The sequence below is a fragment of the Juglans microcarpa x Juglans regia genome, chromosome 4S, assembly GCF_004785595.1.
Source record: "Juglans microcarpa x Juglans regia isolate MS1-56 chromosome 4S, Jm3101_v1.0, whole genome shotgun sequence".
Classification (NCBI taxonomy): domain Eukaryota; kingdom Viridiplantae; phylum Streptophyta; class Magnoliopsida; order Fagales; family Juglandaceae; genus Juglans; species Juglans microcarpa x Juglans regia.
The window spans coordinates 10,173,219-10,188,384 of NC_054601.1; the positions used below are offsets into that span (position 1 = coordinate 10,173,219).

The 15,166-nt window shown below is 32.3% G+C and overlaps 1 protein-coding gene across 1 annotated transcript; it reads left to right on the forward strand.

Annotated features, from left to right (window-relative positions):
- The first annotated feature begins 1,211 nt into the window (after positions 1-1,211).
- On the forward strand, positions 1,212-4,188 carry LOC121262021 (putative UPF0481 protein At3g02645). Its single transcript, XM_041164460.1, has 2 exons — positions 1,212-2,696; positions 4,114-4,188. The coding sequence occupies exons 1-2, from the start codon at positions 1,212-1,214 to the stop codon at positions 4,186-4,188; spliced, it is 1,560 nt and encodes a 519-aa protein (XP_041020394.1).
- The last annotated feature ends 10,978 nt before the right edge of the window (positions 4,189-15,166 follow it).

Here is a 15,166-nt window from a genome sequence, read left to right on the forward strand (position 1 = left end):
GTATTATATATACATCTATAAACCCACGTTACCCACCAGATAACGATATAACCCTTCCCCCATTCCTCTTACATGCACGTACATACGAGGAAATAATTATGGTAACGAGGAAATTACATGCAGCTAATTGCCAAAACGAAAACTTGCATGAACGCGACCTAGCTAATTATGATAAACACGGTTTTTTCTTATTTCCTTAAGAAAAGGAGAGGCGGCGAGCCAGTCAGTACAGTGTGCACCCTCAAAATATCTAGCTGGTCCAAAGCCCATCTCATAGCCCAAAAATTAAGTTTTACTATCATAAGTGGTTTTAATTTATATTCTGACTCGAACTCCTGTCTTCAAAGACATGAAATACCAGTTTGTACTAATTAGACTATCAAGGTTTTAGTGCACACGACCTGTCAAGCTATCCTAATTCAAGTAATTTTTCTTATAATTAACAAAATGTTGTAGGAAAATAAACACAAAAGTAAAATCCTACATGGAGCATATATATATATATCTATATATATATATATATATATATATATTCAAGAGCGCCTAATAGCGTCACCGATTCTCCAAATAAAAAAATGTGCATTTGAAACCCACCTCTCATATATTGCACAAAATAGGCAGTAGGCAATTATTATGTAGTGAGTTTTGTTATTTATCATTTTCATACATCACATATTATTTTTTTAAAAAAGTTTTTTTTAATTATTTTTTAGTTTTATTTTTCTTAAACTTATTAAATTCTTTTACTCATTATCTATATACCATATATTTTGTAAGAGAAAAAAAAATATAATATATAATGTGTAAAAATAAGGAATAGAATTTTTATTATGCAGTCGCATACAAGATCTTCGTAACTCGGAAATTAACAGAGGCTTGGATATTGAGGTTGACTTTGAAATAAATATGGCGGTCATCTTGTCTAGATCAACGTATAAGATAAGGATCACCGATTCACCATGTTTGATTTGTTCCAGCGATTGACTATTAGTATTGTGGAAAAAGAGTACTGAGCCACAGCTGGTAGCTTGATATGATCAGTACAAAACGATATGCATAAATTAATTCTTAACTTGTACTCTTAAAACTCTCCAATCCTTTATAAAAGGCCAAAGGGTGTGTCTCTTTCCTCGCAATCTTGAAAGCAGATTACTCCAAGCCTTCACCCTCTCCATTTTCCAAAGGAGAACATATCCTACGCGTGAAAAGCAATGGAACCACCAAAAGTTACCCATGACCATGAATGGGTCATACATATAAGTAGAGCCCTAGAAGAAGCCCTCGAAGAGGACGATGAAACAGTTCCCACTAGCATTTTCAGCGTACCCAAAACCCTAATGTCTATCAAACCAGAAACATACACGCCACAGCTTGTAGCCCTCGGCCCATACCACCACCAGCGGCTTGAACTCTTGGAAATGGAGCACTCCAAGCTTGCTTCAGCTATGAGAGTGCAAAAGCACATCAAAGAAATCAAATTTCGTGAATTGGTGAACCGCATTGCGGAAAGTGATTGCATCATTCGAGCTTGCTACCATCGATTCTTGGTGTTTGACCCAGAAACACTCGCATGGATATTTGCCATTGATGCTGCCTTCATATTGGAGTGCCTCCAAACCTATTCTTCCATAACAAACCGAGGCTCACTTTTGCGAATATCTTCTAAAATGGCCCAGTTGATCGACTACGCTAGGAAGAAAACCACACATGACCATGCAATACTCAGGGATATCATCATGCTGGAAAATCAGATCCCTCTCTTTTTGCTTAAAGAAGTCCACCACGCATTTTATTATTACGAAGATCGTGACGAAGTATTAGCCGATATGTTGTTGGGTTTTTGCAAAGATCTATCACCCATCAAGTACGTTAATGATCAACAAAATTTCAGGGAAGAATGTTTCGCGAGAGCCCATTTGCTAGATCTTCTATACTACATGGTAATTGCACCAACCTTGCAACTTTCAACTGATTGTGAGCAGGAAAAGCCAGAAGATGATAAAGAGATTGGTTGGTCTAGAAAAGCCTGGAAATTAATCTTGAAATCGCTATGGTATATTTATTTTACCCCGCTCCTCCTTCTTAGCAGAATTTTCAAGTCGAAAGTAGTCACACTCATACTCACAATACCATTCACAATAATCTCGACTTTTGCAAATCGAGGAAGCAAGAGTGCTACTGCTATAACCTATCTAATATCGACTGCAGAGAACGTGGCTGAGAATTTGGAAATCCCATCTAGTCTTGACGACGGGAAAGACGAAAGTCCTTTAATCGAAGAGATTGCAATCCCAAGTGTGACTGAGCTTCATAAAATTGGTGTAAAATTTCGTCCAGCAAAGGGTGGATTGAGAAGCATAAAATTTGACAAGTCTTCTGGCTCATTTTACCTTCCAGTTATTCACTTAGATGATAACTCCGAGGTGGTGCTAAGGAACCTCGTGGCCTACGAGGCATGTATTACCCCTGAGGTGATGGCTTTTACACGTTATACAGAGTTGATGAATGGAATAATTGATACAGAGGAGGATGTGAGGATTCTTCGTAACGCAGGGATCATCTTGAACCGTCTCAAAAGTGATGTAGAAGTGGCAACACTTTGGAATGGGATGACGAAATCTGTGAGGGTAACGAAAGTTCCAGTTCTTGACAAGGCCATTGAAGGCGCGAATACTTACTATTCGAAGAGTTGGAAAGTGAGCATGAACCTAAACATGAAGAATTATATCGTTTCTTGGTGGCCATGTCTTACCTTTCTGGCAGCGAATATTCTAATATTGCTATCCATGGTGCAAACAGCCTGTTCTATATACACTTGCTCTAAATGGATGCAAGCCCTGTGAACATTCGCACTTTTTCTTGCCTTACAATTTTATAATTTATTGACCGATCGATATGTCGACAGCACTTATATATATACGTTAATCAATTGTGTAAGTATATTCTTTGATACATAATTCTTTAATATTGTAATCAATGTCAACGCATTCTTAATTTAATATATAAATACTTTCGTGTCATATTTCATTTTGAAAATTCAATTTATCAAATATATATTTAACCCCTGAAAGCATTCTGCATGGCGGCGTACGTGAAATTTCCTGTAAAATAGAATATGGGGAACTTGGGCATATAAAATTTCGGAGGAAATTCCTTTCCTCGTTCGAGCACTCAATAAGTGCGAGGAGACTAGGAATTTCTTTATATAACAAACAAGATGGTGTTTTAAACTAAAAACGAAGAAAAGAGAACATGATCGTGTGCATCCTAGCTAGCTAGATTTGGATAATGATATTGATTCTCCTGAACTCATGGCAACCGTAAGAAAAAGTTCAAAATAGTACGAGAGCGTGCGATCGTTTGTTTTCAGAAAATATTTCATTTCATCTCACCTCATCTCATCATTATAATTTTTTTAATCTACATACAAAATAAAATAAACAATTCAACTTTTTCAAATCTCAAAATAAAAATAATATTAAAAAATATATTCTAACAATATTTTATTCAACTTTTTAACTTTAATCTCAACTCATCTCATTTCTAAAAACAAACGAGCCCTATGAGTATGTGGGTCCCTTGCATTTACATTCGAGTGCCTTTTTTTTTTTTCGAAGCGAGGAGACTATTTAAAGGTTACGAGGAATTCTTCCACCAAATAGTATTTTTATTTAATTAATATGTAATTTTTTTATTTTTGTCATTCTATTTAAACATACACATATTTAAGTATTTAGAAATAAAAATAATAATAAATCACATATTAATTAGATGAAATTATATAGTGAAAAGATTTTATTTAGAATTCTTTTAAGGAATATTATCGCGCCATCTTATGATGGATGATCAATGGGTTGGAGGATTACGATTATTGATTTGTCCTTCTAAGGAGGTTTTTATTTTAAAAGAAATGCTTTGACTACATATAAATTTGATAAAATAAACTCACAAATATATGTGGTTTGACATAATATATTATATTATAAAACTATTTATATTATAAAGGACGAAGTCATGTCAAGTTATAAATTTATATATTTATGAATTTTGTTTTTATAGTGTAACACTAATATTATTTTTTCGATCAAAGTATTTGCTCTTTTGGGCATCCAGATCATCAAGGTTCCAATTTGTGCAATGTCTGACCCGGGGCAATTTGGGTCTTTTGATCAGGAGAACGAGAAGTGATCCTTCTGCAATCTTACTGAGAATGCATTTGGTAAGCTCAGGCCTTCTCCAGTTGATTGTGGACTTTTGTCTTGGATTCACTAAATAGGTCCTTTTTATTGGGCTTGGGCTAGATCATTATTATTTAATATATGGATCTTTTAAAATCAAGCTATTTTCTGTGCCAGAATATCATCCCGAGTTTATTTTTATTTTATTTTTTGTAGTGTTTGGAGCAATGTTTTGAATACCGTACCGGACAGCGTACCGGTTAAGGCACTGGAACGAAATATTTCGATATCGGTACCGTTTCGAGATAGCGTTTCGGGATAACGTTTCGGGATAGTCGATTTATAAATAAATTATATATATAAATATATATAAAAATTATATTCTAAAAATAATAGTCTATATATAAATAAATTATATACAAATACATATATATATAAATTATAAATAGTCTAGTCTGAATTGAGGGTTAAAAAATAAGTTTGTAGTTTGAAAAAATGAAAAAAAAAAAAAAAAAAACACAGGCTGAAATATCGGCCGGTATGACGGGTATCGGCCGGTACGGAACAGGTATAGTACCTGTACCGGCCGGACGGCCGAAACGAAAAATTTCGACCGTACCAACCGGTACAGTACGAAATTTAAAACTTTGGTTTGGAGCCTCCAATTTAACAATTCATATTTATTAAATGATTGTGGTAATGTAAACTCACTGCCGCCACGTCATCAACAAACAAAAAAAGTTATTGGATCAATTTTGATTATAAAGTAAATGAGCTCCCGAACATATTTCTTTTAATATATATATATATATATATATATATATATATATATATATATATATAAGTAAGGGTAATGTGCGATCAGTTGACCAATTTTATTATGTTTCAAATTTTTAACTATAAATGGACAGAAATTTGTCTATATTTTTAAAAAAATTTCCTGTTTATAACACATTATATACACGATCTGCATAATATTTATAAGTATAATACAATCATTTACAAGAACTAAGTCATAACTATGTACATATATTTTTAAAATATATATTACAAGAGCGATAAATTTGAAATGAGATATTTAAAATATTCAACTTATTGTCTCGAGAACGGCATCAACAAATAGTACATTCAGCTTGTTTTGGCACAATTGGCTATATTCATTTATCTGTGCGTCCAACAAGATCATCCATTCTTTAGTTGAAATTTGACCTGCTATATTTTAAAAATATGGAAGTCGATCCTGTTATGATGGAAACATATAAATAAGTAATGTATAAAATTTCTAAAATAGATTTATAAATACATATCTTACCTCGTTTTCATGTTTTAAGAGATTCATTGTGGTGCAATTGATGATCTGTTCTGCTGTTTATCTGAACGTTACGACTGCCGTAGATTCGCTATCATCGTATACCTCTAAATATGCACAACATCTAAAATTAACAAGAAGATTATTATTTGTTAGTATTTACATTTAGTACGTTCTATTTTTTATGTTACACGCGTGTGCCACCATGCCTTGGAGAGCCTAATGCCGCCACGTGCAGTAGCCTTGGGAACAGTGGCATCGGATCTTCTAGATCTGACCTATAATTTCACTCTTAGTGTGGTGCATGAGTTGCATACACTGCCACAGCCAGTGACGATCTTTTGCCGGTGATTCGACACAGTTCCAGGTTGCTACTATCATATCTTCCCGTTTTTTCTAACCAATGTTCAAGTTAAAATAGTCATGAAAGTCTCATTCAGCCAGTCCAGGCCAACAAAATGCAGCACATAACTCTTCATTGCGACTTCTAGCCGTAGTTTTATAGTCTGTTTATCAAATTATGTAAAAACCGTTTCAAACAGCTTCCCCTTATAGAAAATGGGTGGAGCCAAATTTTTTCCTCTCTCTCTCTCTCTCTCTCTCTCTCTCTCTCTCTCTCTCTCTCTCTCTCTCTCTCTCTCTCTCTCTCTCTCTCTCTCTCTCTCTCTCTCGTGTTGTATCTGTTTGCTTTGTAAAGATTATAGGGGCTTCCACCCCATCAAACCTTGTATCCTGTAATTCTTTAATTCATATATGATATGCTTACTTAGAAAAAAAAATGAATAAAAAAAGAAAGAGAAATGCTTTTTTGTCTTAAATTTTTTCATCCCAAATTATTCTTACTAGGTGGAATATTTAAGTGGTGACTATTCAAGTAGTTAATATATAAACACATTTAGGGCTAGTTTGAATAGAGAGTTGAGATGAGATGAGATTTGTGAATAGTAGTGAGATGGTTTGTAAATAATAATGAAATGGTTTTAGTTAAAATGTTATGTGAAGTTTTGGAAAAAGAGAAAAAAAAAATTGAATAAAAATATTATAAAGTTCGAATATTGTTAGAATATAAATTTTTAATATTATTTTTGTTTTGGATTTGAAAATGTTGAATTATTTTTTGTATTTTGTTTGGAAGTTTGAAAAATTTATAATTACTAGATAATGACTAGATAAAAAAGTTAAAAATTTAAAATTAAAAAATATTTGTATTTATATTTATGGTTTTGGATATTAAGATGAAATAAGATAAGATTAAAATATCTCAAAAAATTGGGGTTAGGATTGGGGTTAATAAGATCTAGATGATGATTAGCATTTTCTTTTAATGAGAATCAGTTGTGACAGACAGTTTTGAAAGAGATTGAGATTTTCTTTAATTTTATTATTCAAATATAATTTAGATAGAGATATAGACACAATATGGGACTCTTATCTTAGCATGCGGTGGGATTTGCATGGAATATTTAATACAGTGAGATGCAATGATACTTGTGTTTTTTTTTTTTCAAATTGTAAAAACTATTTAGATCAAAAGAAAGAATAGTAAGAAATTTCGTCAATTTCTGCTTTGTTATTTATTATTTCTACACACTACTTATTATATTTATTTAATATTTAATATTTAATATTTATTTTGTTTTATTCTTCTTAATCTTATTTAATTCTTTTACTCATCATTTATATACTATATATTTAATAAAAGAAAAAATAAAAATAAAAAATTATATATTATATGTAGTATGTAAGAATGATGAGTTTCTTTCTACAATTAGACTAAGTAAAAGTGGCAGGTGTAGTTCCAAGAAATGGACTAGGGCCTCAAAAGATTCGAAATCTGTACTTTTGGTAGTGGTTTATGCTTAGGGTAATGCTACAGTCACCGTTGTTAGACATGTTGTTGAGTTTCGCTTGACGTGTGCACTCTACTAAAGCATTTCTTTTCTTTTTTTATTTATTTGCTTCCCGCGCCCGTGCCCAGCTCTATTCCCCTCTGCACCCATTTCATTTTCCCCAAACCAGTCCTACCCCCAATTGACTGCCCCCAAACCCAGTACAAGACCAATTCTTTAATTTCTAGTTCACTTTTATGTCTTATTCTTTCGTCTATTCTCTTTCATTCTCTCATTTCTAGTCTCAGACAAAGACGAGAGAAGATAAAGGCGTCTATAGATCATGAAAATCATGTGCATGCATGGTTCATGTAAATTAGATAGCTTTTGGTGAAGAAGTACTACTGCCTCAAAAAAAGAACATGGAGTCGCGAATCTTCGACCTTCAGTACCTATGTCTAGATGTTAGGGTTCATGATCCATCTGTCTAATTAGCAAGTATTACCGTGCTTTGAAAATTAAATCATAGTGATAAAACTGTCCAATTAAATTGGAAAATGCAGTAATTAAATTAATGTTGGGACACACTAAAAATCAAGGTCATCTAGCTAGTCAAATTCTTAATTATATGTCTAAATTAGAGGACCTCAAATAAAAGAGATAAATTATACAAAAAATAAGTCATACAATATTTATTGCTCATTTAATGTTATTTTATATTCACGAGAAGTGTATTTCTTTCTTTAAACTTCCAAATTCAAACAAGAATTTGAAATGATTTTTTTTTTTTTATAGTAATGATACCCTTACACACCTTTACTACTACTTTACTAACTAGTTATTTTTTTCCTTTTACTATTTGAATTTGAATTAAAAATTACAGAATATGACATTATTGCATAATATAGAAGAAAATAAATTCAATCAACGTAATCATGTAATTTAATTCAAAATAAATTCAATTTTATAAAAATTGACTCAAAAAGTAAAAGGTCAACTTTTATAAAATTGAATTTATTTTTTATTAAATTACGTGATTATATTAGTTGATTAAATTTATTTTCTTTTAGATTATATAAGAAGATCATGTTATGAGATTTTTAATCCAGATTCAAAGAGAAAAAGAAAAAAAAAAATAGTTGAATAGTAAAAGAGAAATAAAGGAGAAGTAAAGACATCATTATCTTTCTTTTTTTCTTTTTTTTAGCAGTGTGCCCATGTGCTCGCTTTCTTCCTCGAGTACTAATAATGCTATCGATGACATAGTTGGGATATCTTTAGGAAACTGATGATCTATGGAGAATCAAACAGGCAAGCTAGGTAGGCTCCACCTCCACGAACACTCTTAAATATATGGTGTTCAATCGTCGTTCCCCTCCATTAATTGTTTGGAATCAGGCATGCATGCATACATGCAGTCGGACAAAATTCATTGAGTTGCCAATTAATCGGCCCTACTTCTACTTGGATCGATATATTCTAGTACGTACTACCATATTAATCCTGCCACTACCAGCTATCACACGTTTGATCAACTTCGATCATTGTTCGATTATATATATATGGAGACATGATTAAAGTACGCAAATCGGCCCACTCCTCGAGTGCTTTTTTCATGGGTTTCGGCTCCTGATCTTATCTTTAGTGTGTTCTTTTACTTTATGTGAAACCGAAGCAAAAGCTAGCTCCATCATAATTCTTTGAAGGAAACCGGCCACTTTGGCGAACTTCAGACGGTGAGTAGCTAGCTAGCTTCTTCCCTCATCCATCAGATCTGTTACGTTCGCATCATTAATTAATGTACGATGGCAAGGCATGCATGCATGCATGCATTTCTAGTACTCTATATAATTTGTCTGGTACGGTAGACATATGCATGCAGCTCGTTTTCTGTACATTTAGATATATGCAACGTCTATGTCGAGATTAATGCAGAATCCTTCGCTACAAAAATTTGAAATTTTGGAACGAAATTATTTAGGGACGAAATTTTTTTCATCCCTAAAAGTCATTTTTTGAGACGAAATTTAAATTTCATCTTAAAAAATTGATGAATTTAGAAAATCGTTCGAACGTCAAAATAACCGTTCGAACAGTATTTTCTGTGACGAATTAAATCGTCTCAAAAAATTTTTCCCGTTCGAAAGTGAAAAAATACTTTCGAACAGTAAAATTTGGTAGATAATTATTTTATTATGGCGGGGAAAGTTCAAAAACGTTCGAACGAGAATTTGTTGTGTTCGAACGGAAAATATTTAGTGGCAAATCCTGGCGGGAAGGTTTCTAAACCGTTCGAACGGAATATATTTAGTTACAACATATTCAAGCACCACATTTATACATTCGAAGGTATAATATTAATCTCGGTACGAAACTCAAAATATAAAAAATATCTATCATATATACAAATTCATTAATTAATTTTATGTAATTAATTTTAAAATATTTTAATAATTTCTTTTATGTTAAATAAGATTTTTAGTTAAATAAATATTATCAACCACATATATATTAATCAACCAAATAAAGCAAATTATCAAAATGCCATATATATTGTTCATAATTACAACAAAAGAAAATATAAATAAAAGATAAAAACTATTGTGATGCGAGGTCTCTACACACATCCTCGACTGCAGCTAATTGTGTCTCTACCTGTGTCAGTTGAGTACTAACTGTGACCTGAGTTGCATTATTGACATTAATCGTTGTACGTAACTCATTAACCTCTGTACGTAACCCAGAGACGGTAGCCATAATCTCTGTACGCAACTCAGACATGGCAGTATGCACTGCATCAATCACTGCTGATGTGTGTACGCTGATCTCAGCACGCAATATGTCAGCCATCTCCTCGCGAATATATGTGCGTGATGTCTCACCAGCCGATACTCCAGTATCTCCCGGCTGCGCATCTCTCTGAATCTCAGCCCTGTCAGGAACAGCCCCGCGAAAATGAAATTTAGAGTGTCCCGTGCTCCGTGATAGGGTGGTACTGTTGATCGGTGCTATCGAAAATCAGGAACGCTCGGCAGGTCGGACACAACCCCGGCATGTAGCAAAAATCGAGTGATGAGGATCCCAAACGGAAGTATATATGTCGTAATGAACCGTGCCTCTGATCGGATTCTCTCAAATATATAACCAACGAGGTCGATCGGGACGCCACGAGCGACCCGTATCATAAATCTCGCTCGATCCATGCCGACCTCGATCTTGTGCTGCCGTGGGTCAATATTATTGGCAATGATCAAATTCATAATATTGAAGAAAGAAAATAAATCTGCCTGCCTAATACTCTTGGAGCCATCGTACACTGGAGCATCTGGACCAACAATCAAGTCTCTGACCTCGTGATCAGCAAGTGTATCGATCTCATATGTGTAATCTAGTCCCTCGTCCTGAGACATAGCTGCATCACCTGAAGGACCAGACTCTCTAGGCAGCAGGTTTGGATAGGCATCAAGAAGCCTAGGAATACCCAGATATGCAGCGAGTCCGTCCGCTGAAAATATAACAGGAGCTCCTCGGACACAGATCCTATATGCTCCTCGAACGGTTTCCTTCAATTTCGTCTCAAAAGAAATTTTTTGGGACGAAATGGTGATTTTCATCCCAAAATACCTTTTGGCACAGTGATATTGGAACGACTTTGGGACAAATTTTTTTCGTCCCAAAAATTTTTTTGGGACGAAAATTTTCCGTTTCTGTTGTAGTGCTTGGAGCTGTTCCGTATATATAAGATACCTGTCCTAATTATATATGAGAAGGGACGACTTAGGTCGGCCTGTGTCATACACAATAATTAATATAAATGACAAAAGGATTAACATGCATGACCATATATCGATCATGACTGGCTACAAATGTCATGTGGAGTACTTCTCTATCATGGTACGTATAGGTGAACCCATACACACCATTAATGGCATGTTCAAGTTGGTGCACATCTCATCGATCACCAGCTTGTAATTAACACTTCCATGCTAATTAAGAATATTTTTTAAGAGCAATGCTAATCTTTTTACCTTCAATTTTATGATTTCAATTACATGATTTGTTATTTAAAATATGTTAACAACATTTCTTTTAAAACATGTGAACCCCATAATATTTAAGAATAATATTATTATGCCGTCCCATTTTACCTGTCTCTCATTTTGACTACTCATGAATTTATTTATTTATTTTTTATTTTTTATTTTTTATTTTATTTATTAATTAAAGAAGTGACTATTAATGTATTGATATTAGAAAAAAAAATTAAAAACGAGAATGTGGCCTAGGGGCTGTTAGACTCAATATTTAATGCTAGAATCTAAAATGTTCACGCGCAACATTTAACATCGTACGTGTATATATATACGATCTACATATTACATCTATCGGCCTTCTCTAAAATTTAGAAAGAGTAAATGCTATAAAATATATATAAATATATATATATATATATATATATATATCACCTGATCATTATATATAAAATAGTAGGATAAGAGTGAGATCGTTTAGACTGCTTAGTATATAAAATTTTTCTTTATTATTTGATTTATGCAAAAAAGCAAAACGATGCATCAACAGGGGAGAGAGTAAATACTATTTAAAAGCCTTTATACCCTACATTATTTATATTGTATAATTTGATGTTTGCCGCGTGATAATAGCATGTGGTGTAAATGCTTTTAAATTTAATTATTTATATGAGAAATGTCAAGCTTATTAAAAGAGTAAAAAAAAAAAATGATACTTTCACGTGGCAATATATAGTTAATTTTTTGTAAAATTTGGTAATCATATATTTGTGATTATAGTTTCTAAACAATCACAAATCAATCGTATATCGAAAATAAAGATCAAAATGGCATAACTAGACATACCATTTGCTCATCTTTGAGAATTATAAAGATCTCCGAGCTCCAAAACATAAGAGTGAGAGAGAGATAGTACTTATATTGGTGGGTTATTATGTTGGAAACCTTGAAAGTGAGGTTATACAAAGTTTGCAGCAAAAATGTCACGATATGGGTCCATTAATTTAAGAGAAGTACTATAGTTATAAAGAGATTTTATAAAAATAAACTCACAAATTGACATGATTTTATATAATATATTAGAACTACTTTACAATAAAAGTAGCTTTACAATCTAAGATATAATATCAAGTCATATCATTTTGTTAATTTATTTTTATAAAATTTGTTTGTGATTAAAATATTTGTGATTCTTTAATCACACACGAGAGATACAAGAAACCTATGGGTTCATCAAAATCTGAACTTTATGGGTCCTCAATCATCACCAGAAGTTCAAGCCCAATACATCATACATTTCAGACCAACAACTTATTAGTTCCATGTAGCACTCGGGGCTGGTCTTGTTCTCTTTTTGCCTGTCTAGATCATAGGAAGATGCCTGCAATGTTATGGGCCAAATATTTTTAATGTACAGCTAAAAGCTTTTCTGGAGCAGAGAAGGCCCATCAAACCTTGTTCCTAGCTTCTCAAAGGAAACCCATATCATTTGAAACTAGTACTAAAAAGAAATAATGAGAAAATCTTTTGTGTGTATTGACTGCTCAAAGTATTATTTTGCATGGATCCTCTTCTTTGTTTTAATTTAATGTATTCTTGATTAAAAAAAAATGTTTATTGAGGATCCAGATTGAAAATGACTATTGAGGACAACTGCCAAAATTAAGTTAAAACAAATTAGCTTAATAACCTTCCTACATTGGAATACCCTAAGGAGTAAGGAAAACCTTGTCCCTTCTTAGCTATCGTTTGTTTTCACATATGAAAAAAAATGAATTGAGATAAAATTTAAAAGTTGAATAAAATATTGTTAGAAGATATATTTTTAATATTGTTTATGTTTTGAAATTTGAAAAAATTGAATTGTTTATTTTATTTTGTATGAAAATATGAAAAATTTATAATGATTAGGTGAGATAAAAAGAAAATTTTTATAAAAGTGAACGAATTAGCTTCAGTTAGAGCCTTAAGGTGTTATCAGTTTTGCACTCCTACATTGGAAGTTAATGGGTGGAGGGATATAAATTAAATAATTAAAGTTATATATTATTGACTCCATATTTTACCTTTATTTAATTAAATATTATTCATCTGGAACATTTATTAATGAAAGAGATGCTTTTAGAAACCTCCCTCCACCGCTCTCCAGGCTATAAAAACCTCCCTCCACCACTCAAGTATATCTTTCCGTTCACTGGCCAGAGCGGGGTTGGAGCTTCAGCTCCACCCACCCTCTCTCTGTCCATCATTCGCCGAACCTATTTTATGGTTGTTTTCTTTGTTTTTCTTTAGTTTTCTGTCTATAACACCGAAATATGTCGATATGCTGTCTTCCAACCTCGTTCGATAGACACGTGCCCCACCACTAGATTCTCCAGCCGTCGATCTACCAAAAGGTAGAAGAAAACATTTCAAAAGTACAGTGTGTACGTCTTATGCGCGGCATATTTACATAAGTTCAAAACAAAATAGACATATGCATGACAAAGAAAGTAGAAATAAAAATTAAGCCTAAACATATTAATCATCAAGAAGCTCCAATTTTCATATATTCAGACCCAATATTTACATCTAAAATATAAATACATTTTTATTGTTTCTCAGTTAAATATGAATTTCTCTATGCTTTCATCAAATACTTCATAGGCATATGCATGTTAAAAAAACTAGAAATTACAGATAAAAAAAAAGAATTGTAACTAAGCAAAATTGCCAAAAAATTTAGAGTTTGATACTTTGAGACCCAATAATTACATGTAAAAAATAATTACATAAATTGATAAGAGGATAGGCATATGCATCACAAAGAAAGTAGAAATTATAAATAAGCAAAAGAATATTAGGCCTAAACAGATTACTCACCAATATTTACACACAATTAAAGTAAATAACCATGAAAAATGTAAAACATTTATATCGACAAATCTAAATCTTAGGAAATTGTAGAATTGTAAATAATAGAGTAAAAATAATATTTAGCCATGTACATCGATGGGTTTAAATTTCAGATCTAAATTAAAACTTCTCAAATGTAATCTAAAATTAAAACTTCTCAGATGTAAACTAAAATGTGTACATGTCTTGAAGTTTCTAAAGATTAAAAAAAAAAAAAAAAAAATCTATCAAAAGAATTTGCAAGACATGTAGAAGTAAAGAGGGAAACTTCTAAAAAATTGAAGATTTCTCAAGAATCATATCTGTCTTCATAGCTAAAACCGAGAACTTTTTCTAGAAAATATTTTTTTTAAAAAAAAAACTAGAAGGTAAAAATCCTAGATGTAAACAATACACAAGAAAAAATAGATCTAGGTAAATAGATCGACACATCTAAAGTAGAACCTCTCGGATATAGACTAAAACGTCTAGATCTGTCAAAGTTTGCAAAGAACAAAAAAAATTTTTCCCCAAAAATAAAAGGTGAAAACCGTAGATCTCAGCAATACATAACAATAAATAGATCTTCAAACTTCTCGGACCTACACTAAAACATGTTCATCTGTTCAAGTTTACAAACAACAACAATTTTTTTTAAAAAAAAAACTAGAAAATAAAAATCTTAGATGTAAAAAATACACGAGAAAAAAATAGATCGACAGATATAAGGTACAACCTCTCAGATTTAGACTAAAACGTCTACATCTGTCGAAGTTTGCAAAGAACAATTTTTTTTTTCCTTCAAAACTAAAAGGTCAAAATCATAGATCTAAAAAATATATAAAAATAAATAGATCTTCAAACTTCTCGGATCTAGACTAGAAGGTGTCGATCTATTGAACTTTAGACAAACAAGGAAGAAAGATTTATCTATACACAACGAAA

Bases quoted from the DNA above. Each gene is read 5' to 3' on its own strand.
- LOC121262021 (XM_041164460.1), top strand. From the start codon at position 1,212: ATGGAACCACCAAAAGTTACCCATGACCATGAATGGGTCATACATATA. The intron at 2,697-4,113 runs GTGAGCATGAAC...TTGGGCATCCAG, and splicing joins ACTATTCGAAGAGTTGGAAA to ATCATCAAGGTTCCAATTTG.